This window comes from Ranitomeya variabilis, chromosome 3 (genome assembly GCF_051348905.1).
Source record: "Ranitomeya variabilis isolate aRanVar5 chromosome 3, aRanVar5.hap1, whole genome shotgun sequence".
In the NCBI taxonomy this organism is placed as follows: Eukaryota; Metazoa; Chordata; class Amphibia; order Anura; family Dendrobatidae; genus Ranitomeya; species Ranitomeya variabilis.
In genome coordinates this window covers 522,751,910-522,778,281 of record NC_135234.1, presented here as the reverse complement: position 1 = coordinate 522,778,281, position 26,372 = coordinate 522,751,910, and the positions used below count along the sequence as shown (strand labels likewise).

Below are 26,372 nucleotides of genomic sequence, written 5' to 3'. Positions count from 1 at the left end.
AGGGAACCTGTCAGCAGGATTGTCCACAGTAACCTTGGTTGATGAAATCCGTCTTGTGGTTGTTGTTTAAGGATAGGGCCAGACAACTGCAAATCGTGAGACCTTTTTTTGTTTTCCGCTATTAAGCTGTGTGAAGCGCGCTGTAATAAGTGTTGGTTACGTCTGTGGTTCTCTTGTTCATAAATGTAATGATAGAATTGGCGCAGGCTATTTTGGGCATCAATTAATGTATATCATTGTCTCGGTATCTCCAGTATGGGGCTGCAAAATGTGAAGAGAAATACTTCAGGCTATGTTGCTGTTTATGGGATTTGCTTGCGTACATAATCGCTTGTACAGAAGGGCAGGATGGGTTTACTTGTCTGCCTTCTCGCCGTTGTGTAGATACACGGAGCTTGTGTTGCTGGTTGTTTTCTTTAGGGACATTTCACGTAGGGCAAGCTCCTTCCTGGTCCTTATTTCTGTGGAGCCGAGGCCGAGGTATGTGCGCGATATTTGTTCCCATTTGTATACACAAGGGGCGTCCTGCTTTGTCTCCCAGCTGCTTCCTTTTTAAGGAGCAGACAGCGAACAATGAGTATGCAAGTCAGGGCCGTGGTGGGAGACGGACATCCTGTTCAGCTCTTCTTCCTGACAGGAATGACCAATGGTTCACACTACCTTGCTTCTTTCATCCAGGCCGTATTAGTGCAGAATGTCTTTATTGTTAGTTTGGCCAACCTAAAAGTGTCTGCAGTACATACTTAAGGAAATAAAAAAACAATCATTATTATAAAGTTTCACCTTAACAACAAAAAAAAAATAAATAAAACCGCTCTAAAATGTAGTTTTAAAATCTAGGCAAACCTGTATAGAAACTGCAAAATGAAGGCTCCTTCTTTGTGTATTAGGTTGTCGCTCTTTGTTAGCAGGTTCCTGGGATGCTGTGGACCCCAGTGATGTTTTACTGCTGTTGGTTGATCAATTTTTATTAGTTAAAAGTAAGGGCCCCATACACATGAGATAAGTCAGCGTTACTGGCTAACCATCTAATGTGTATGGGGCTTTTACGACTGTTCCCCCCAACATATGGTGGGTAACCCCTTCAAGTTCTCCAGCAGATAAGCCACTGTCATAGAAGCCTGGCAGCAGCTTACTCATTGCTCCTCATTTAGAATACATGCATGTGTATACAGGAAATGGATATATTTGTACCTTGTTGGCCAGTAGATAAAGTGAACCCGTCTGCAGGATTGTACACAGTCACCTACGCACACTGTCAGGTTGGCGCCGTTACTGAATAAAATGATACCTGGGTGATGAAATCCGTCTTGTAGTGGTTGTTTAATCCTTATTTTAAGTTTTGAGTTAATGATATGCTTGTGCCCCTGGGCGGCCTGTGGGGGGGGTCTTCATGTGGTGCTCTGCTTAGGTAGTCATAATGCGGACTGCTGACTGGTCACTGATCCCTCACTGTCCTGCCCCCTAGTTTACATAATGAATATATATTTTGAAAAAAAAAAATTCCCATTGAGCAGGCAGGTGCTGGCGCATGATCGCATGTATAATGGCATTCCACACCTCAATCGGAGGACAGTAAAACTTCCACACTCCTTATCTATGAACTGTTTCAATATTTACTGCCACAACTGTTTCTCCCCTTCTGACATTGAAAGTTCTGCTTTACGTCACTTGTCTTATTTATTGCACTGTTTCTGTGCATAAATATGTGACTCTTCAGACTTTGTTATACTGATGCCTGATGGAGGCCTGAGTAGTCTTGAAAGCTTGCTCTTTGTTGCCATCTTTTCAATTAGCCATTTAAAAGGGATCAACCACTGAGGACTCTCACATTTTAATAATTTTGTACAGTGCATGTGGGAGAAATGGCTGTTGGCCAAATGGGCTTTCAGCCGACAGCTGTTTAGGGTGTATTAGCACCTTAGAAGGGTTGTCCACTACTGAACAGTTGCTTTTGCAGAACCCTCTGATGGGCTAAATTAAAGGGGTACTCCCATCTTCAAGATCCTATCCCACTATGTAGTAGGTGTAATAATAATATTAGCAAATACCTCCAATTAGAAATGTAGTGTTGGTCTTCTGATTAACTACGTCGATTCACTTACCCCATGTGCAGAGAACTGAGGTAGCTTAGTTATCCATTCGCCAACAGTTGTCAGTAAATGTCTCTCTCTCCCCAACTCTCACTATATTAATGGTTGTACCCATGGATACCTAAACTTCTGTAATGCCCTGCACATGGGGTAAAAGCTAGATCTAATAAGAATGTAGTAGGTGTAATAGCAAATACCTCCATTTAGAAATGTAGGATAGTTCTCCTGATTAGATCTGTTGTTTATCCCATGTGCAGGCATTGCAGTAGTTTAGGAATCCATGGATACGACCACTCCTGTAGTGACAGTTGGAGAGAGACATTTATGAACAACTGTTAGTGGATGGATTTCTAAGCTACTGCAATGCCCTGCACATGGGGTAAGCAAGTCGACGTAGCTAAACTATACTACATTTCTAATTGGAGGTATTTGCTAATATTATTATTATTATTATACCTACTATATATCTGGATAGGATCTTGGAGATGGGAATAAAATTGTAATTGTCCACCGGGGTCGACGCTGCTGCTCTGTTCAGTGTATCCCTGACAGCTGCACTCTTCAGTTCCAACAGACAAAACTTTTCTCCTAGTCCTGATGAAACTGATGTATTTACTTTGAAACTTCATGTAAGATTGGCTGTATCATCCCTGTTTTTAGAGATTATAAACCCAGCTAGTCAGTGTACCTCTTGCTGCTGTGATCTCACACTGCTCAGTACAAACTGCAGCTATTATTCAGGCAGAGCGGAGACTAAATGGTACTTGTGAGCTATCTTATTCTGGAGTTGGACTCCTAAAATGTTCACGTTAATACGCGAGTTATAGAGCCATTTTTATATTCTCAAAGCAAATACACCAGTCTCATCATGCTTTTTTTTTTTTTTTTTTTTGTTAGGCTCCCTTTAACCCCTTAACCCCGCTCTTTTCAGTTTTGCGTTTTCATTTTTCGCTCCTCTCCTTCCCAGAGCCATAACTTTATTTGTCCATCAATATGGCCAAATTATTTTTTGCAGAACGAGCTGTACTTTTGAACGACATCATTAGTTTTACCATGTCCTGTAACAGAAAACGGGAAATAAATTCCAAGTGCAGTGAAATTGCAAAAAAGTGCAATCCTACACTGTTTTTTTGTTTTGATTTTTTGCTAGGTTCACTAAATGCTAAAACTGACCTGCCATTATGATTCTCCAGGTCGGTACGAGTTCATAGACTCCAAAAATGTCTAGGTTCTTTTTTGTCTAAGTGGTGAAAAAAAATTCCAAACTTTGCTAAAAAAAAATAAAAAAAAAATTGCCCAATTTTCTGATACCCGTAGCGTCTCTATTTTTTGTGATCTGTGGTTGGGTGAGGGCTTATGTTTTTGTAGGTCGCCGAGGTGACGTTTTTTATGATGCCATTTTGGTGCAGATACGTTCTTTTGATCGCCTGTTACTGCATTTTAATTCAATGTTGCGGCGACCCAAAAAATGTATTTCTGGCACTTTTAATTTTTTTTTTTCTCGCTACGCCATTTAGCGATTAGGTTAATCCTTTTTTTTTTAGTGATCGGGCGATTCTGAACGCAGCAATACCAAATATGTGTAGTTTTTTTTATTTTTTATTTTGAATGGGGCGAAAGGGGAGTGAGTTGAACTTTTATATATTTTTTTTTATAATATTTCATTTTTTTTTTTTTTTAAATTGTTTTTTACTTTTGGCATGCTTTAATAGTCTCCATGGGAGGCTAGAAGCTGGCACAACTCGATTGCCTCTGCTGCATAGAAGCGATGATCAGATTGCCTCTATGTCGGAGAATTACAGCACTGCTGTGAGCGCCGACCACAGGGTCACAGCAATCTGTCATCAACAACCATAGAGGTCTGCAGGAGACCTCTGGTTGTTATGCTGATGCACCGCTGACCCCCGATCATGTGATGGGGTCACCAGTGCGCACATTTCTGGCCGGATGGCCGAAAGAGCTTGTTAAATGCCACTGTCAGAGTTTGACAGCGGCATTTAACTTGTTAATAAGTGTGGGTGGATCGCGATTCCGCCCTCGTCTATTGCGGGCACATGTCAGCTGTTCAAAACAGCTGACATGGTCCCGGCTTTGATGCAGGTTCACCGCCGTAGCGCACATCAAAGCGGGGGTTCTGCCATCGGACGTACTATTCCGTCCGATGGCAGAAAGGGGTTACATAGATTAAAAACAGTCGGCAGTTTTTCCTGATATAACCTATGGCCACCGCCTCTTATCCCCATTCTATAATGCTGTACATATGACTCCAATTGACCCTGCAAGACAATAATAAAGAGCTTTTATTATACTCCTCTATGGGGCGGTCTGGTCTGATGGACTTTGCTGGTCTTTGTCCAGTGTCTCCTCTCTTCTTATAACGCCGTCCTCCTTCTGTGCTACATGTGGATGACGCGTAATATGTTATCCACACAGAGTCCCCCTTTGCTCTTGAGTCTGCCCTGCCGAGGTCTGAGCATAGTACTGCAATGTGCCGGCACTTTGGCCTTTCCCGCCACATGTGCAGAACAGTAGTTTCCTCGTCAATCTGCAGGGCAGAGAGAAGTGTACCTGCGCAGAAGCGCCAAGGGGACACTGTGTGGATGATGTAGGACACATCTGCACGAAGCACAGAAGTACGACAGCATCGCAAGAAGAGAGGAGGCATAGAACCGCATCTCCCCGTAGGTGAATATAAAAAGCGTTTTTTGGTTGTTTTTTTTTTCCTCTTTACCTGGTGAATTGCAGTCATGTGCAGCTTTATAAAGTGTCATCACATGGGACTGAGAGGTGGTGGCCATAGGTTATATTGGAAAAAGCCTGGTGACAGGTTCCCTTTAATAATGTATGCAGTCTGTAATGTAAAATGTGGTGACATCTGCTTTAAAACCTGAAAAACTTGTAAGTGACTTACTATCCTCTCAAGGAAAAAAAAATCATGTCAAGTAGTGATTCACTGACAGTTGTGATCTTCAAAACCTTTGCTTTAATTAGAGCCTTTAATAAAGACGTCACCTTTTGTTTGAAAGAGCAGTTCCCCTGTGTGTGGACTTACAGGTCGAGATCTTGGAAGCCCATAGGACTTTAGAAAAATAAATTCTCTAGACCTCATTATTTACACGTGTTAGTCCCCTTATGTTCCCACGATGAGCACTTGGTGAGTCTTTGATGTTGCGCACTTTCTGCAGCATTTCTGTACCTGTAATTGCGGCTGTGTTCCCCAGCCCCCCAACCCCACATGTATTTTTTATCCTGTTTTTGATGCTGTAGTGCTTCTCTTGTTTATGTCATGTTTTAAATCAAAGGTGCGTCCAGTCCAAATGGATAAGTCTGCAGTCACTGTGCAACTGCAGACTTATGAATTTGTCAATTTCTGATCCGAGACCGGATGGTCTGTTTGCGTTATACATACTCCCGGCCAGAGGGCGCGGCATCGCTCTCCATACACTTGTATAGAGTGAGGTCACACCCTCTAGTCGGCCACATCCATCAGACTGCCGGTGTGCAGCCTTGGCTCAATGCAAGTGTATGGAGAGCGAGGCCGTACCCACTGGCCGGGAGTATGTATAACGCATACCAGGTCCTTGCTCAGAAACTGGTGAAACAGTGCGTGCACTGGGGGGATTCATAAGTCTGCAGTCACATAATGACCGCAGATTTATCTATTTGGATCAGGCAACCCCTTTAAACTGCTCTGTTTTTGATAGTTCCTGGTATTTGGCTTTGATAGAACATTACTGATACCGTCATGTGCTGATTACGTGTGCTTTCACAGTGGAAGCTTCATTTTTTAAAAAAACAACCTACCCCCCCAGATGTGCAGATTTTTCACATTTCATGCAATACTATGGGTTCAACAGTTGCAGAAAACTCCACATACCCATAAGTGGAATTGTCATGTAGACTTAAAAAATGAAGTGCAGGTCAGGTAATTCAGCCCAAAGAAAGCCCAGTAGGCATGAGCTTTTCCTACATCCCATCCACTTTGCTGCAACTGTATAACCAGGGCTGTCAGTAAACCAAACCTCCGCCAACTCAATTTCCCCGACTGAAACTCCACAGCACTGGTCACCACTGAGCATGTACATAAAGTTCAGCACAGATTCACCTCAACTAACAGGAGAGATCCTGATATCAGGAACAGAACAGACATTTATAGGAAATTTAATAACATTCCCAAATTCTTCTGAAAACATTTACAGCACATCCTGCATTGTACTGCTGAGCCCAATGTATTATATATATTTTAGGAGTCGGTCCATTTTATACCAACTCCACAGCCCTGTCTAAAACACATCGTTTGCACATTGAAAATACACGACATTGAAAAACTCACCAAAACTTATCATGGGAACAAGAGCAAAACTGAAACTGTTAACTCGTCTAGTGTGCCGTCATTGTAGTTAAAAATGTTTTTCTTTGTAAATATAACTTCGTATATATTTTAAATCCTTAGATATTGGCTTGGGGAGCGACTCTGTGTGTGCCCGTCCATCTTCACACCGGATTAAGTCATTTGATTCCCTTGGGTCCCAGTCTGTACTCAGCCGGTCATCAAAATTATTGCAGGGTCAATATCGAAGTCTGGTGAGTTGTTTATCTTTTTATATATGTACACAAGCTGTTTCCAGCCAGCTAACGCTCGGCATACTCATTGCTAGCTAATTAACGCTGCTAGTGATTAAACTAAAGTAAATAATGACCACATTCAATAGCGCTTATGCAGGTGGTAAATTAACTTAAAATGAAGTTAATAACAATAATAATAATTAAAAATCAGAATAATACTAATACATTTTATTCACAGTGTAAAATCAAAAGCAAACTGGATTTGTGTGGTAATGTGTGTGGACGCAGCCTCGTGTGGTAATGTGTGGGGACGGAGCCTCGTGTGGTAATGTGTGAGGACGGAGCCTTGTATGGTAATATGTGAGGACAGAGCCTCGTGTAGTAATGTGTGAGGACAGAGCCTCGTGTAGTAATGTGTGGGGACGCAGCCTCGTGTGGTAATGTGTGGGGACGCAGCCACATGTGGTAATGTGTGAGGACAGAGCCTCGTGTGGTAATGTGTGAGGACAGAGCCTCGTGTAGTAATGTGTGGGGACGCAGCCTCGTGTGGTAATGTGTGGGGACAGAGCCTCGTGTGGTAATGTGTGAGGACAGAGCCTCGTGTAGTAATGTGTGGGGACGGAGCCTCGTGCGGTAATGTGTGAGGACGGAGCCTCGTGTAGTAATGTGTGGGGACGCAGCCTCATTTGGTAATGTGTGGGGACGGAGCCTCGTGTGGTAATGTGTGAGGACAGAGCCTCGTGTGGTAATGTGTGAGGACAGAGCCTCGTGTAGTAATGTGTGGGGACAGAGCCTCGTGTGGTAATGTGTGGGGACAGAGCCTCGTGTGGTAATGTGTGAGGACAGAGCCTCGTGTAGTAATGTGTGGGGACGGAGCCTCGTGCGGTAATGTGTGAGGACAGAGCCTCGTGTAGTAATGTGTGGGGACGCAGCCTCATTTGGTAATGTGTGAGGACGGAGCCTCGTGTGGTAATGTGTGAGGACGGAGCCTCGTGTGGTAATGTGTGAGGACGGAGCCTCGTGTGGTAATGTGTGAGGACGGAGCCTCGTGTGGTAATGTGTGAGGACGGAGCCTCGTGTGGTAATGTGTGGGGACGGAGCCTCGTGTGGTAATGTGTGAGGACGGAGCCCCGTGTGGTAATGTGTGAGGACGGAGCCTCGTGTGGTAATGTGTGGGGACGCAGCCTCGTGTGGTAATGTGTGGGGACGGAGCTTCGTGTGGTAATATGGTGGGGGGCGGGATTATGTGGTAATATAGTGGGGGGGCGGGATTATGTGTGGTAATGTGGTGGGGGGCGGGATTATGTGTGGTAATGTGGTGGGGGCGGGTTTATGTGTGGTAATGTGGGGGCGGGATTATCTGTAGTAATGTGTTGGGGATTATGTGGTAATGCAGTGGGGGGCGGGATTATGTGTGGTAGTGTGGGGGGGCGGGATTATGTGTGGTGATGGGGTGGGGAGGCAGAGCTACTGTGCAGGGGGCGGAATTATCTGGTAATGTGGTGGGGGGCGAGATTATGTGTGGTAATGTGGGGGGCGGGATTGTGTGGTGATGTGTGTGGGTGGAGCTACTGTGCAGGGGGCGGGATTAGCGAGTAATCACGATGCCTCTTATATATGTACATTATTTTATGTGACTTCTTTATTCCTGGGCTGTAAGGACGCTATAAATTCTCATCCATCAGGATTTCTAAACATTAACCATAACCTCACATAACCTCGGATTTGATTTATAATTCATCCTTATGAAATTGCTTTCTTAATTTTCTAAGTTTAATATCTTCCAGCAAATAGCACGTTTTTGCTTTGCTTAGTGTGTCTTGGCATCGTACATATTTTTCTTAGAGACTGCCCACCAGGAAATGCATTGGAATAAGCTTGTCCATGGATCCAAGGTCCTTAATGTTCAGAATCATTACGTTATTGTGCTCAACAGATGTCTGCACAGTGGCTTATAGTATATTCCCATTGAGAATTTATGCATTGTGTATTTTCTTTTTCCTTTTTTCTTCTGTGTATCGTTATATTTCCTAGGCAGGTATGAGTGACCAGATATATATGTTACCCAGCTTTCCGACAGCACAGAAACTGGTTTGTAGAGTGCTCAACCTCCAGTCTTACCAGCCATATAAAGAAAAAAATTGAAGAGTGAAAACTTCAAACGAAGCTTTCATCATAAATATAACGATTATTAGGCTACTTTCACACTAGCGTCGTTTTTAATACGTCGCAATGCGTCGTTTAGGAGAAAAAACGCATCCTGCAAAGTTGTCTGCAGGATGCGTTTTTTCCCCATAGACTTACATTAGCAACGCATTGCGACGTATGGCCACACGTCGCATCCGTCGTGCGACGGTTGTGTCGTGTTTTGGCGGACCGTCGGCACAAAAAACGTTACATGTAACGTTTTTTTGTGCGTCGTGTCCGCCATTTTCGACTGCGCATGCGCGGCCAAAACTCCGCCCCCTCCTCCCCGGACATTACAATGGGGCATTACTTTCACAATGTGCGTCGGGTCGACGCATAGCGACGGCCCCGTGCCGACGCTAGTGTGAAAGAAGCCTTATTACAAAATCGCATAGTATATGTGAAATCCAGCGATCCTACCGCAGTCTTGTCAATTACTGCCCTGTCCAGTATAGTCTCTGACCTGAGAAAATCCTCTGCGAGTGAATTCTTGCCTGTCACTTTGCAAAGGGCAAGGAGACACTTTGGGGGCTGCTTAAGCATGGGGCTGTCACTCATTCCTATAATTTCCTCGCCTGTCTATCACGTCATGGGGATATGACTGGTAAGTAGAGATGAGCGGTTCTTCTGTGATTCGAATTCAGCAAATCTTGCAGTTTTGCAGAGACGTTACTCTCTGTGAATTGGGTGTTCTGTATTACGCTCTGAGGACTCTTCAGACCCCAGAGCGTGATAAATATGAGATGTAAACAAAAACTCTTATACTCCCTTTTCCGCTTTGCCGAATGACAGGCAGGGACTTCAGAGGCCTAGTTATGCTGGAAGTCCCTAGCCTGGAGTGAACGGCTCAAGCAGGATGTCCACAACAGTTGAATGGGAAACTAAGAGGTACGGAGCACTAGATGGCTTGGGTGGGTGTCAGGTGAGGGGAGTAAAGTATTTAGTTATTTAAGTTTGTCTGGGCGTCTACAGTTCAGAAAAATGGCTGCCGCTGTTTACCGCTGTTTTGCTGAGTTTGTTTGGAGCTAATTACAGAAAATTTTTATGAAAAAAAAATTGAGAATTCAAGTACACTTACCGTAAATAAAGTTGCTATTCTCTACCTGTAGTTTTTTTGAAAAGGTTTGTCTTTTTAGCCAATGGAGCCCAATTCTGATTTGAACAGGGAAATCGCCTTCTATCCACAAGCACGGTTTCCATTTCCTTTATCTTAGAGCCTTGTATGGATCCTTCTGATTCTGCTTTTCAGCCATTGTAACTGAATTTCAGCATACCAAATCATCACAGCCAAGCTTAGGGGCCAAGTTCTAGACTTGTGGAACAGTAGTAGAGCTTAAGCTATAGGCAATGCTGCCGTTCCATATGTCTGCAAATTGCATTAAATGTACATTCACCGTTTTGAACACCAGCAGATGCTTTGTTCACACTTGCATTGTGGTATTTATGGTGGAAGTCACGATATTAAACTATACTTGTCACACAGCGCACACCCCTGAGGTTGACTGACCCTATTGACTTATTGGACCCACCGAGGTGTCCTTTGTTTGACAGCATTGTTTTTCTTGTGAAATATGAAGGAATGTGCAACATAGGTGTGAACAAATCCTAAAAGTCCTCATGATTGTGAGTACAATATATTGCATGACAGTTCTTGAGTTACAAATAGTACTCTAGTCCGGAGCAGCAGTCACAAGTCTGTTCTCCGAGCTGAAATTTCGAGTTACTGTACTTTGTTCTATCAGTAGTATGAAGGTGGTGGACAAAGACATTTCATTTAATGACAATGAATGTTTTTGCTGATTATTTTATCTTGTATTTTAGGACATGACCGATAACAGTAACCATCACATGATGGTGAGGGCTAAGTTTAATTTTCAACAAACCAATGAAGATGAACTGTCTTTCTGTAAGGGCGATATAATCCATGTTACACGGCTGGAAGAAGGCGGCTGGTGGGAAGGAACACACAGTGGCAAGACAGGATGGTTCCCGAGCAATTATGTCAGAGAAATGAAGTCTTCGGGTAGGTATCTCTTGTCTTCACCTCATTTTGCATGAGTGCTCCACTTGTAATATGCATATAGATGCATATTGGGCAGCACGGTGGCTCAGTGGTTAGCACTGCAGCCTTTCAGCGCTGGTGTCCTGGGTTCAAATCCCACCAAGGACATCATCTACAAGGAGTTTGTATGTTCTCCCCGTGTTTGCGTGGGTTTCCTCCGGGTGCTCCGGTTTCCTCCCACATTCCAAAGACATACTGATAGGGAATTTAGATTGAGCCCCATGAGGGACAGCGATGATTATGTGTGCAAACTGTAAAGCGCTGCGGAATATGTTAGCGCTATATAAAAATTAAGATTATTATTATATTGCTGAGCAAATAGTCTAAGGTGGCATCTTACTTGCTTACTTAGAATGGTTACTACTTAACATTATTGGTAAAAAGGTCACATTCATGTTAGGCTTCTTTCACACTTCCGTCGGTACAGGGCCGTCACGAAGCATCGGCGCGACGTACCGACGGAAGTGTGTGAAATTTTGAGTGGCGTGAGCAGCATACGCAGTGTTTCAACGCGTCTGCTGTCCAATGTAAAGTCCCAGGGAGGAGGGGGGGATTTCCGGCCGGGCATGCGCATAAAAATGCAGGATAGGACGTACGAAAAAATGTTCCCTTGATCTTTTTTTAGATACGACGGCCCGACAAATACCGATGCATCCAGTGCACGACGTATGGAACGCGTGCCCATCACAAATTTTTTTTTCGCCTCCGGTATTTGTAATCCAAAACCAGGAAGTGGGACAATGAGGAAAAAGTATAATAGAAACACGTGCACCAATTCTGCAATTTTTACACATTCCGGGTTTGGCTTACAAATACTGAGGTAAAAATCCCACCAAATACTCAACTTGTGAACATGGCCTTAGTGCTATAGTTCCCTAAAAGTTCCCTACGTAACCTGTGGCTCTGAATAGCCCGTTACTGAGGAAAAAGTGGAAAACATCATCTCCTTCTCTAAATGTGAGTTGGTGGGCACATCAACTCCCTGATAGGTAAAGGGTTGGTAACCAGAAGAAAAGTTCCTCCATACTCCCTCAGGGGCCTTTGAAGGCTGAGAGCAGAGCCGACAGTAGGTTTGTTACTCTCTTTCTGTCTTCTAGAGGCATAGGTTTTTTTTTTCTACTCTGTAACTGAAAAATTATATTTAGTCACATAAAATGGTTAACGATCGTCTAGCCCACATAGTTCATTGATTATTGTGTGTTTTACTCCAAAGTCTGTGGTTTATACAGTTTGTAGAAAAGAAAACTGATCCAAAGTTTGTCACTGGAGTATTGATTTGTTAATTGCATACCATTGTACATTACTAGCCGTATATCTTTAGTTATAGGTTACCCATAATCCTTTTTGTGAGTCCCGATCTACATTTTGTAGACTGCCATGAGGATAGTAATGACACAAAACATCGGACCTTCTCTGACCTGTCTTATCTACTACCATTAAGTTGAGCCAACCTTCTATTTCTTCAGAAAAGCCAGTATCACCAAAGTCTACAACACTGAAAAGCCCTCCAAAAGGTTTTGAGACTTCTGCAATCAATAAAAGCTACTATAATGTGGTGAGTGTGTGCTATAGACATGGATTACCCATTACAAACGTATATATGTTATTGAAGCTTTGCCAGTCAGATATGCCTGTTCTGAAAAGCATTACACTTTTGGCCGTATCGCAACTTGTTTATTACATTTTGGTGTTTTAGGAAACATGTCGGTTATGTTTTTTTTCTGCATTTACTGTGTTTGCGGTGTAGGGTTCAATGGGTGTTGTGTCAACAGTATTGCTGCATGCTCTCCTTTATCTGTTGGGAAAAGCAATGGAAACATATCCACAGACTCCCAATGAGCGGATTCGCACATCAGTGTTTTTGCTGTTTGAGTATGGACTGAGATGCATGGACCCAGCAGTGGGTATCCTAATCTGAGCTCAGTAGTCAGTGAGGCTGTCGATTTCAGGATAGGAGAGCCATGACTTGTCCCTGTATTGGAATTCGAGACACAGATGTTTGAATCCAGCCTAAAGGGAAGCTGTCATCAAGATTGTGCTCAGTAACCTACAGACAGTGTCAGGTCGGCGCCATTATACTGATTACAATGATACCTGGGTGATGAAATCTGTCTTGTGGTTGTTGTGTAATCTTTAATTTCAGTTTTAAGTTAATGATATGCCCGTGCTCCGGGGCGGCCTGTTGTGGGCTTCATGTGGTGCTCTGATTAGGTATTCATAATAGAGTCCTACAAGAAAAATGAGTTCAATGCTCCAAGAGTGTGTATAAAATGTTGACATGAGCAGCACAGTATGTGTTCATCAGTATACAAAAGTTTATTAAATACAGATCCATATAACAAGAAAATAATTGAACATACATAGTTATTAAAGGGCCACTGTCACCCACCTCCAGCCGTTATAAACGAAAAGAGCCACCTTGTGCAGAAGTAATGCTGCATTCTAACAAGGTGGCTCTTTTAGTTTTAGGTTCAAGTATACCCCCCAAAAAGCGATTTGATACTTAGCCACCATTGCGGTCTCTAGCCAGGGAGGCGGCTCCTCACTCCCCAGCTCGAAACGCTCCTCTGCCGTCACTCACATCTTCTTGGTCTTTCTGCGCCGCCCCCTCAGCGCTGTTTATGTTTTCAAACCGGCGCCTGCGCTGTGTAGTACTGCTGTAGTACGGCTGGAGGGGGTGACAGTGGCCCTTTAAGGTTGAATGAAGACTTTAAGGCTGCGTGTCCACGTTCAGGATGGCCGGCGCTAAGCCCCGCCCCCTTTTTGGACGCGATGATGCCGGATGTGTTAACTGTACACATCCGGGATCATCGCCCCCCTCCCATAGGGCCCTGTGTTATTCCTTGCGGGGACGCTGCGTCCCCGCAAGGTGTACGGACATGCTGCGATCTGAAAAGACGCGCAGCATGTCCAGAGTCGCAGGCCCGCTGCGTGCGGGTTTCCACGCATAGTGGACACGGGATTTCAAAAAATCCCCTCCACTATGCTGGAACATCTGGACGCTGCGTGTTTGACGCTGCAGCGTCAAACACGCAGCGTTTACTGACCGTGGACACATACCCTAAGTCCATCTAGTTTAACCCATAGCCTATAAACCACCAGCACACAGGCAGAGGTGCTTACCTGTCCAAGGCCTCCAAACAATTGCACTAACCAAGGTGCAGCGGACCCAAATAAAGATGGCAAATACACAGGTGCAATAATACTGATGAGTCAGCCACCCTACAATCAGGAACTGGCCGCTTGGTGCACCTGTGCAAACAAATAGTCTGTATGTGGCGTGTTCACACAGGAATGCAAAGTATATGGCTCAAAGCCTATTAATGACGCCATATAGCGGGCTGACCATTGCTGACTGTAATGCATCCTGTGTGAACAGAGGCCACAGTTTACAGAGCCATCTAGGGCCCAGCTGCACGATGAAAAGATATAAAGTGCACAAAAACATAACAATGTATGCAAGGTATTGGTTGATATTATGGCCACAATACTTAAGCCGGCAACCTGCGTCAAGGGTCCTTACATCTTGCCTGTCCTAATCTAACAACAAAAACACCATAAGAGGGAAAAACCTCCACTATTCTAGACAAAAAACCATATGCTCTGCATTTTTGTGTGAACATGCCACATAGATTATTTGTTTGCACAGGTGCACCAAGCGGCCAATTCCTGATTGTAGGGTGGCTGCATTATCGGTATTATTGCACCTGTGTATTTGCCATCTTTATTTGGGTCCGCTTCACCTTGGTTAGTGCAATTGTTTGGAGGCCTTGGACAGGTAAGCATCAATGCCTGTGTACTGGTGGTTTTTTGTCTAGAATAGTGGAGGTTTTTCCTCAACCAATAGCCTAACCTAACATGCCCTAACATGTTGATCCAGAGGAAGGCAAACAAAAACCATGTGGCAAAGAGTAAGCTCCACATTGGGGAAAAAAATTCCTTCCCGACTCCACATACGGCAATCAGACTAGTTCCCTGGATCAACGCCCTATCAAGGAATCTAGTGTATATAACCTGTAACATTATACTTTTCAAGAAAGGCATCCAGTCCCCTCTTAAATTTAAGTAATGAATCACTCACTACAACATCATACGGCAGAGAGTTCCATAGTCTCACTGCTCTTACAGTAAAGAATCCGCGTCTGTTATTATGCTTAAACCTTCTTTCCTCCAGACGTAGAGGATGCCCCCTTGTCCCTGTCTCAGGTCTATGATTAAAAAGACCATCAGAAAGGTCTTTGTTCTGTACCCTCATATATTTATACATTAACCCCTTAATCCCATATGATGTACTCTCCTGTCAAGGTGACCTGGGACTTAATTCCCAGGGACGGGATAGTACGTCATAGCGATTGGCCGCGCTCAGAGGGGGAGCGCGGCCGGGTGTCAGCTATGTGCCTGGAGTGGTCACGGACCGTCCCCGGCACATTAACCCCCCCCGGCACACTGCGATCAAACATGATCGCAGTGTTCCGGGAGCATAGGGAAGCATCGCGCAGGGAGGGGGCTCCCTGCGTGCTTCCCTGAGACCCTCGGTACAAGGCGATGTGCTCACCTTGTACCGAGGGTCTCCTCACTGCAGGCCCCAGATCCAAAATGGCCATGGGGCTACATCCGGGTCCTGCAGGGAGGTGGCTTACAAGCGCCTGCTCAGAGAGATAAAAAACGCTTTATTATCATACCGCCGAACAAACAGTGGAATAGCACGCGATCAAAAAGACGGATATAAATAACCATGGTACCGCTGAAAACGTCATCTTGTCCCGCAAAAAACGAGCTGCCAAACAGCGTCATCAGAGAAAAAATAAAAAAGTTATAGTCCTCAGAATAAAGCGATGCAAAAATAATTATTTTTTTCTATAAAATAGTTTTTATTGTATAAAAGCGCCAAAACATAAAAACAATGATATTAATGAGGTATCGCTGTAATCGTACTGACCCAAAGAATAAAACTGCTTTATCCATTTTACCAAATGCGGTACGGTATAAACGACCCCCCACCCCAAAAAAATAAATAAATTCATGAATAGCTGGTTTTTGGTCATACTGCCTCACAAAAACAAAAAGCGATCAAAAAATGTCACGTGCCCGAAAATGTTACCAATAAAAACGTCAACTCATCCCTCAAAAAACAAGACCTCACATGACTCTGTGGACCAAAATATGGAAAAATTACAGCTCTCAAAATGTGACGCAAAAAATTTTTTTTTAGCAATAAAAAGCATCTTTTAGTGTGTGACAGCTGCCAATCAAAAACATCCACTAAAAAACCCACTATAATGGTATGTGTCCACCTTCAGGATGGCCAGCGGTATGGACAGAGCGTCAAACCCTCTCCGCCCTAAGCCCCACCCCCTTCTGTGATGCAATGATGCCGGATGTGTTCATTGCACACATCCGGCATCATCGCACCCCACTCATAGGGCCCTGTGTTATACTTTGGTATACGGACATGCTGCGATCTAAAAATACGCGCAGCATGTCCGGAATCGCAGGGCCGCCAGGTGCGTGTTACCACGCATAGTGGAGATGGGATTTCCTCCACTATGCTGTAACATCTGGACGCTGCGTGTTTGACGCTGCGGCTCTGCGCAGCATCAAACGCAGCGTTTCCTGCACGTGGAAACATACCCTTAAAGTAAATCAAACCCCCCTTCATCACCCCCTTAGTTAGGGAAAAATAAAAAAACGTATTTCCATTTTCCCATTAGGGTTGGGACTAGGGTTAGGGTTGGGGCTAGGTTTAGGGTTAGGGCTGGGGTTAGGGTTGGGGCTAGGGTTAGGGTTAGGGTTGGGGCTAGGGTTAGGGTTTGGATTACATTTACGGTTGGGATTAGGGTTATGGGTGTGTCAGGGTTAGGGGTGTGGTTAGGGTTATGGTTGGGATTAGGGTCAGGGCTGTGGTTGAGGTTGGGGTTAGGGGTGTGGTTGGGATTAGGGTTGTGATTGGGTTAGGGTTTCAGTTAAAATTGGGGGTTTCCACTGTTTAGGTCTTAATTTCAGCCAATTCTGCGTTGAAAAAGTAAAACGGTGCTCCTTCCCTTCCGAGCTCTCCCGTGGTTCCCCCCACATATGGGGTATCTGCGTACTCAGGACAAATTGGAAAACAACTTTTCGGGTCCAATTTCTCCTGTTACCCTTTGGAAAATACAAAACTGGGGCTAAAAAATAATTTTTGTGGAAAAAAAGAATTTTTATTTTCACGGCTCCGCGTTATAAACTATAGTGAAACTTTTGGGGGTTCAAAGCTCTCACAACACATCTAGATAAGATCCTTAGGGGTCTACTTTCCAAATTGGTGTGACTTGTGGGGGGTTTCAATGTTTAGGCACATCAGGGGCTCCCCAACGTAACATGGTGTCCCATCTCAATTCCAGCCAATTTTGCATTGAAAAGTCAAATGGCGCTCCTTCCCTTCCTAGCTCTGCCATGCACCCAAACAGTGGTTTACCCCCACATATTGGGTATCGGCGTATTCAGGACAAATTGCACAACAACGTTTGGGGTACAATTTCTTCTGGTAACCTTGGGAAAATAAAAAATTGCGGGCGAAAAGTTCATTTTTGTGAAAAAATATTATTTTTTATTTTTACGACTCTACATTATAAACTTTTGTGAAGCACTTGGTGGGTCAAAGTTCTCACCACACATCTAGATAAGTTCCTTAGGGGGTCTACTTTCCAAAATGTTGTCACTTGTGGGGGGTTTCAATGTTTAGGCACATTAGTGACTCTCCAAACGCAACATGGCGTCCCATCACAATTCCAGCCAATTTTGCATTGAAAAGTCCGAGCTCTGCCATGCGCCCAAACAGTGGTTCACCCCTACATAAGGGGTATCTGGGTGCTCGGGACAAATTGTACAACAACTTTTGGGGTCCATTTTCTTCTGTTACCCTTGGTAAAATAAATCAAATTGGAGCTGAAGTACATTTTTTGTGAAAAAAATAAAATAAATTAAATGTTAATTTTTTTTTTTTTTTTTTAACATTCCAAAAACTCCTGTGAAACACCTGAAAGGTTAATAAACTTCTTGAATGTAGTTTTGAGCACCTTGAGGGGTGCAGTTTTTAGAATGGTGTCACACTTGGTTATTTTCTATCATATAAACCCCTCAAAATGACTTGAAATGTGATGTGGTCCCTAAAAATAAAATGATGTTGTAAAAATGAGAAATTGCTGGTCAACTTTTAACCCTTGTAACTCCCTAACAAAAAAAATTGTTTCCAAAATTGTGCTGATGTAAAGTAGACATGTGGGAAATGTTACTTATTAACCCCTTCATGACCTTGGGATTTTCCATTATTCCGTGTTCGTTTTTTGCTCCCCTTCTTCCCAGAGCCAAAACTTTTTTTATTTGTCTGTCAATATGGCCATGTGAGGGCTTGTTTTTTGCGAAACAAGTTGTTCTTTTGAACGACATCATTGGTTTAGCATGTTGTGTACTAGAAAACGGGAAAAAAATTCCAAGTGCGGTGAAATTGCAAAAAAAGTGCAATCCCACACTTGTTTTTTGATTGGCTTTTTAACTAGGTTCACTAAATGCTAAAACTGACCTGCCATTATGATTCTCCAGGTTATTACGAGTTCATAGACACTAAACATGTCTAGGCTCTCTTTTATCTAAATAATGAAAAAAAAATCCAAACTTTGCTAAATAAAAAAAATAAAAATTGCGCCATTTTCCGATACTCGTAGCGTCTCCATTTTTCATGATCTGGGGTCGGGTGAGGCCTTGTTTTTTGCGTGCTGAGCTGGCGTTTTTAATTATGGCATTTTGGTGCAGATACGTTCTTTTGATCGCCCGTTATTCCATTTTAATGCAATGTCACAGCGACCAAAAAAACGTAATTCTGGCGTTTTGAATTTTTTTTCTCGCTACGCCGTTTAGCAATCAGATTAATCCTTTTTTTTGTTGATAGATTGGGCGATTCTGAATGCGGCGATACCAAATGTGTAGGTTAGATTTTTTTTTATTTTTATTGATTTATTTTGAATGGGGCGAAAGGGGGGTGATTTAAACTTCTTTATATATTTTTTTTTATTATTTTTTTCACTTTTTTTTTTTTTTTTTTTTTTTTTTTTTTTTTTTACTTTTGCCATGCTTCTATAGCCTCCATGGGAGGCTGGAAGCTGACACCACTCTATCGGCTCTGCTACATAGCAGCACCGGTTAAATGCCACTGTCAGCATTTGACAGCGGCATTTAACTAGTTAATGGCGGGTGAGTCGCGATTTCAAAACAGCTGACATGTCCCAGCTTTGATGCGGGCTCACCGCAGGAGCCCTGCATCAAAGAGCGGTATCTGACCTCGGACGTACTATCCCGTCCGAGGTCAGAAAGAGGTTAAGTATTTTGTGTGACATATCTCTGTGATTTAAGGGCATAAAAATTCAAATTTGGAAAATTGCAAAATGTTCAAAATTTTTGCCTAATTTCGGTTTTGTTCACAAATAAACGCAGGTAATATCAAATAAATTTTACCACTCTCATAAAGTACAATATGTCTCGAGAAAACCATGTCAGAATCACCGGGATCCGTTGAAGTGTTCCAGAGTTATAGCCTCATAAAGGGACTGCGGTCAGAATTGTAAAAATTGGCCCTGTCATTAATGTGGAAACCACCCTCGGGGCTTAAGGGGTTAAGATAAGATCACCCCTTAGCCTTCGTTTTTCCAAACTAAATAGCCCCAAGTGTAATAACCTATCTTGGTATTGCAGACCCCCCAGTCCTCTAATAACCTTGGTCGCTCTTCTCTGCACCCGCTCCAGTTCAGCTATGTCTTTCTTATACACCGGAGACCAGAACTGTGCACAGTATTCTAAGTGTGGTCGAACTAGTGACTTGTATAGAGGTAAAATTATGTTCTCCTCATGAGCATCTATGCCTCTTTTAATACATCCCATTATTTTATTTGCCTTTGTAGCAGCTGCCTGACACTGGCCACTAAATGTGAGTTTGTCATCCACCCATACACCCAGGTCTTTTTCGTTGACGGTTTTGCCCAGAGTTTTAGAATTAAGCACATAGTTTTACATCTTATTACTTCTACCCAAGTGCATGACCTTACATTTATCCTCATTAAAGCTTATTTGGCATTCGTCAGCCCAAGCTTCTAGTTTACATAAATCAACCTGTAATATAAAATTGTCCTCCTCTGTATTGATTACCCTGCAGAGTTTAGTGTCATCTGCAAATATTGAAATTCTACTCTGTATACCCCCTACAAGGTCATTAATATGTTAAAAAGAAGAGGGCCCAATACTGACCCTTGTGGTACCCCACTGCTAACCGCGACCCAGTCCAAGTGTGCTCCTTTAATAACCACCCTTTGTTTCCTATCCCTGAGCCAGCTCGTAACCCACTTACACATATTTTCCCCTATCCCCATTCTCATTTTATGTATCAACCTTTTGTGTGGCACCGTATCAAAAGCTTTTGAAAAGTCCATATACACTACATCTACTGGGTTCCCTTGGTCCAGACCGGAACTTACCTCTTCATAGAAGCTGATCAAATTAGTCTGACAAGATCGGTCCCTAGTAAACCCGTGCTGATACTGGGTCATGAGGTTATTCCTCTTCAGATACTCCAGTATAGCATCCCTTAGAATGCCCTCCAGGATTTTACCCACAGTAGAGGTTAAGCTTCCTGGCCTATAATTTCCGAGTTCAGTTTTTGTCCCCTTTTTGAATATTGGTACCACATTTGCTATACGCCAGTCCTGTGGTACAGACCCTGTTATTATGGACTCTTTAAAGATGAAAAATAATGGTCTATCAATAACTGTACTTAATTCCTGCAGTACTCGGGGGTATATCCCATCCGGGCCCGGAGATTTGTCAATTTTAGTGATTTTTAGATGCCGCCGTACTTCCTGCTGGGTTAAGCAGGTGACACTTAATGGGGAATTTTTGTTATCACTGATCATATTGTCTGCCATGGGATTTTCTTGTGTAAATACTGATGAAAAAAAGTCATTTAGCATATTGGCTTTTTCCTCATCCTCATCCACCATTTCCCCCAGACTATTTTTAAGGGGGCCAACACTTTCAATTTTTAGTTTCTTACTATTTATGTAGTTAAAGAATATTTTGGGATTATTTTTACTCTCTGGCAAGGAGTCTCTCTGTCTCAATCTTTGCTGCCTTGATTTGCTTTTTACAGAACTTATTTAATTTTCTGTATTTATTTAATGCCTCCTCACTACCTACTTCCTTTAATTCTCTAAATGCTTTCTTTTTGTCCCTTATTGCGCCCCTTACATCTCTATTTAGCCATATTGGTTTCCTCCTATTTCTAGTATGTCTATTCCCATACGGTATATACTGTGCACAGGTCCTATCCATGATGCTAATAAACGTCTCCCATTTTCTTTGTGTATTTTTATGCCTTAGGATATCGTCCCAGTTAATTGCACCAAGATCCTCTCTCATCCCTTGGAAATTTGCCCTCCTGAAGTTTAGTGTCCTTGTAACCCCTCTACTACACATCTTATTAACCCCTTTCTGACCTCTAACGGGATAGTACGTCCGAGGAGAGAACCCCCGCTTTGATGTGGGCTCCGGCTGTGAGCCCGCATTAAAGCCGGGACATGTCAGCTGTTTTGAACAGCTGACATGTGCCCGCAATAGCGGTGAGTGAAATCGCGATTCACCCGCCGCTATTAAGTAGTTAAATGCCACTGTCAAACGCTGACAGCGGCATTTAAGCAGCGCATCCGGCTGGAAATGAGCGCATCGCTGACCCCCGTCACATGATTGGGGTCAGCGATGCTTCTGCATAGTTACCAATAGAGGTCCTTGAGACCTCTATGGTTACTGATCCCGGCTATCTGTGAGCGCAACCCTGTGGTCAGCGCTCATAGCACACCTGCATTTCCTCTGCATAGCAGCGATCTGATGATTGCTGCTGTGTAGCAGAGGCGATTGAGTTGTGCCAGCTTCTAGCCTCCTATGGCAAAAGTAAAACAAAATAAAGTTAAAAAAATGTGAAAAAAATAAAAAAAATATAAAAGTTGAAATCACCCCCCTTTTGCCCCATTCAAAATAAATCAGTCAAACCTACACATATTTGGTACCGACGCGTTCAGAATCGCCCGATCTATCAATAAAAAAAAAAAGCATTAACCTGATCGCTAAACAGCGTAGCGAGAAAAATAATTGAAACGCCAGAATTACATTCTTTTTGGTCGCCGCGAGATTGCATTAAAATGCAATAACGGGCGATCAAAAGAACGTATCTGCACCAAAATGGTATCATTAAAAACGCCAGCTCGGCACGCAAAAAATAAGCCCTCAACTGACCCCAGATCATGAAAAATGGAGACGCTATGGGTATCGGAAAATGGCACAATTTTTTTTTGTTTTTGTTTTTTTAAGCAGAGTTTGGAATTTTTTTTCACCACTTAGATAAAAAATAACCTAGACATGTTAGGTGTCTATGAACTCGTAATGACCTGGAGACTCCTAATGGCAGGTCAGTTTTAGCATTTAGTGAACCTAGCAAAAACGCCAAACATAAAACAAGTGTGGGATTGCACTTTTTTTGCAATTTCACCGCACTTGGAACTTTTTTCCCGTTTTCTAGTACACGACATGCTAAAACCGATGATGTCGTTCAAAAGTACAACTTGTCCCGCAAAAAATAAGCCCTCACATGGCCATATTGACGGAAAAATAAAAAAGTTAAGGCTCTGGGAAGGAGGGGAGTGAAAAACGAACACGGAAAAACGGAAAATCCCAAGGTCATGAAGGGGTTAAAGGATACATGAAAACTTATTATTTTGTGATCACTATTCCCCAAGTGACCCCCAACCCTTATATTTGATATGAGGTCTGGCCTGTTGGTTAATATTAGGTCTAGCAGTGCCCCCCTCCTTGTTGGGTCCTGAACCAGTTGTGAAAGGTAATTGTCACTCATAGTTGTCAAAAACCGATTACCTTTGTTGGAACTGCAGGTTTCTGTTCCCCAATCTATTTCAGGGTAGTTGAAGTCCCCCATAATAATGACTTCTCCTTGAGTCGCAGCTTCATCTATTTGCTTTACGAGGCTATTCTCCGCTGCTTCCATTATTTTTGGAGATTTATAACAAACCCCTATCAGTAATTTATTATTTTTTCCCCCTCCCCTTATCTCCACCCACAGGGACTCTACATTTTCATTAAATTCACCTATATTATCACGCAGGATGGGTTTTAAGGATGATTTTACATATAGACACACCCCTCCCCCTCGCCTATCCATTCGGTCATTTCTGAACAGACTATAGCCCTGCAAGTTAACAGCCCAGTCATGGCTCTCATCCAGCCATGTTTCAGATATCCCCACCATGTCATAATTATGTTCCAACAACATTAGTTCTAATTCGTCCATTTTGTTGGCGAGGCTTCTGGCATTAGTATACATGCACTTGATGTTCCTCTCTGTACCTCTATTCTTTCTTAAATTATTAACTGTTCTAACCCCACCCCCCATGCCTCTGCCACCCCCAACTTCCTTATTTGTGCCCAGGTCTCTATCTGCACTATCTTCCCTCCTATAAAATGAATACCCTCCCCCCAATCCCTAGTTTAACACTTAACGCTCCTCCAACCCTCTAGCCATTTTCTCCCCCAGCACAGCTGCACCTTCCCCATTGAGGTGCAGCCCGTCCCTAGCGTAGAGCCTGTAGCCAACTGAGAAGTCGGCCCAGTTCTGCAGGAACCCAAACCCCTCCTTCCTACACCAATTCTTGAGCCACTTATTAACCTCCCTAATCTCCCGTTGCCTCTCTGGCGTGGCACGTGGTACAGGCAGTATTTTGGAAAATGCCACCTTGGAGGTCCTTGCTTTCAGCTTGCAGCCTAATTCCCTAAAATCGTCTTTAAGGACCTTCCACCTACCTCTAACTTTGTCATTTGTGCCAATGTGCACCATGACCGCTGGACCCTTATCTTTTTCCATTTATTGTGGTTAACTATTGATGAATCTGGTATTATTTCTCTTGTTAATGCAGACTGCTGACAGCAGATGCAGACTGCTGATCCCTCACTGACCTGCCCCCTAGTTTACATAATGAATATCTGCACATACTGAAGGAAAAAAAACCCTTCTGCAGGCAGGTGCCGGCCGTGACATCTGCGCTGCAGCATATTAGCATTTGTAATGTCCCAATAATAAATGTGGTTAATGTTATTCAGATAGAAAAAAAAAATCAATTTTAAAAATGTGCTGCCTGCGCAGTAGCAGCTATCAGTGTGTATAGAGATCTGATAGCTGCTACTGCGCAGATGGTGCCATTTTGGAGGAGTTTTTTTTTCTTCTCCAGCAAGATGGAGTTGTCGGCGCATGCACAGTTGCAGCTATTGGATCACCTATATACACTGATAGCTGCTGCTGCGCAGGCATGGCGGGCACCATTTTAAAATTGATTTATTTTTTCTATCTGAATAACATCAACCACATTTATTATTGGGACACTAAACTTCAGTTATGCTGCAGCGCATGTGCCATGGCCGTCATCCGCCTGCAGAAGGGTTTTTTTTTCTTCAGTGTGTGCAGATATTTATTATGTAAACTAGGGGGCAGGTCAGTGAGGGATCAGTGACGTGTCAGCAGTCTGTATTATGAATATCTAATCAGAGCACCACATGAAGACCCCCTCCACAGGCCGCCCCGGAGCACGGGCATATCATTAACTAAAAACTGATAACTAAAGATTACACAACAACCACCCAGGTATCATTGTGATCAGTATAACGGCTCTAACGTGACACTGTCTGTAGGTTACTGTGCACAAACCTGCGGACAGGTTCCCTTTAAGATGTAGCAGCTTCAAAGTTTGCATAATCTGTGTCCTAATGTCTGAGATTTTATCAATCTTTGCACATTTAGCGGAAAGCCCAAACAATCCGTTCTACTGCAAATAGCTGCAGAACATGTCCTCTTCTGTTCCGGGTTATAGTATGACTTGGTTCACACTGAAATCAGTGGAGCAAGAAGGGCAATATTGGGCTCCGATTCATCAAAACTTCTCTTGCATGCCAGTCTTGATGAAAAGTGCAGTCACGTAAGGAGCGCCAAATATGTTAACGTGCATGCTCCTCCTAATGTATTTGGTTGATCCTTTAGCTGCCATGAGCCACATGTAGAATTTGCGCTGTAATTTACATGATGTAAATTATGATGAAATTGTCAGCTGTGCGTGGTTATGGCATATCCTGGCGAAGAACCACCTACTTGTTTTTAAAAATTGGCCATAGCTGGCCAGGATGGCATAAAATGCGGAGAGGTGCAAATAAATTGCATCATTTTTACCAGTTTTACGCCAGAATTCTGGTATAAAACGTTTGATTAACCTACCGTTTTCATATTTTTTCCTGCACTGCACATTGCAGAAAGTACGGTAGTTTTATCAGTGATGCAGTTTTCCAATGATGGCTGCAGGTCAAGAAATGTCAGTCTGCCGTGGCTTGCATAGTGTCAAATAGATCATGATTCCAATGTAATTAATCCTGATCGCTAGGGAATGTCTTCCAACCGTGCGTGGTCATCAAGACAATGCTGCCCTCTTGTGGTTTAAAATATTTTATGTTCAGGAAATATTGATTCTTTAAAGAATTGTTCACTGCTGTGCCCAGGCAGGTGGCAGGGGTATCTCCTGAGAGCTGCAGCCAAGTAATGGTTACTCATTGGCTGCAGCATCCATATTGTGTCCGAGCGGACAAAGCTGCACTGCCAAGATGTAAATGCTGCCGCTGATCAGCATCTTACGTGTGCGTGTCTTACACTGGGGTCCTTGTGGTAGATCTGGTGCATATCATGAGAGAATGGGTTTACATAAATGTATTTATTATACTTATTCAGCACTATTATGTTCCACAGCTCTTCACAAACATTAATATTACTTGTAGATCTTCTTTTCGGATCAGGTCTATACCTTTTAAAATTACAGCTTTTCCCATACATAGAACAATAATTGTTTGTTTCTTGCTGCTTTCGAAGACCCATCATATATTAGAGCACCACTTTGTAAACCTCATGGATACTGTCCCAACCTACTTTATAACTTATATTGCTCAAGTAACATTTATTTGGCAGAGATTGAGCAGGCTGAGTCCAGGTTGTGAATTCGTTTAATCCTGTAATAATGGGACTTGTTGTCTTTCTTATCCAAAATATTTGCTAAACCAAAATCAAGACACACAAGAATATACAGTAATAACACAACTTGTTTCTATTGCCCCGTTTTTTGTGATTGTAGGGCATTATAACAGATCTGTACTGACCTTCTTTTCTTTTTAACATTTTCATTTTTTGTTTCCCAATGCATGAGCGTGAATGGTGTTAAGAAAACTTATGTTACTCTGGTCCCCAAAAATTCTTATTTTGGGAGCCATAGTCAGTTCTAAAAGATTGTTGCGAGCTACATTCTATAATATAATACTGTCCCAATTGGGGCTCACAATCTAAACTCCCAATA

General features: G+C 43.0%; 1 protein-coding gene across 4 annotated transcripts in view; it reads left to right on the top strand.

The window, feature by feature from the left end:
* ARHGEF7 (Rho guanine nucleotide exchange factor 7) overlaps window positions 1–26,372 on the top strand; it is a 163,548-nt gene that overhangs the window by 68,677 nt on the left and 68,499 nt on the right. For all 4 annotated transcript variants that reach the window (XM_077296997.1, XM_077296995.1, XM_077296998.1 and 1 more), the window contains exons 4-6: window positions 6,547–6,677; window positions 10,668–10,869; window positions 12,375–12,463. In XM_077296997.1, coding sequence (XP_077153112.1) covers window positions 6,547–6,677; window positions 10,668–10,869; window positions 12,375–12,463 — 422 coding nt within the window. The remainder of the gene's footprint in view (window positions 1–6,546; window positions 6,678–10,667; window positions 10,870–12,374; window positions 12,464–26,372) is intronic.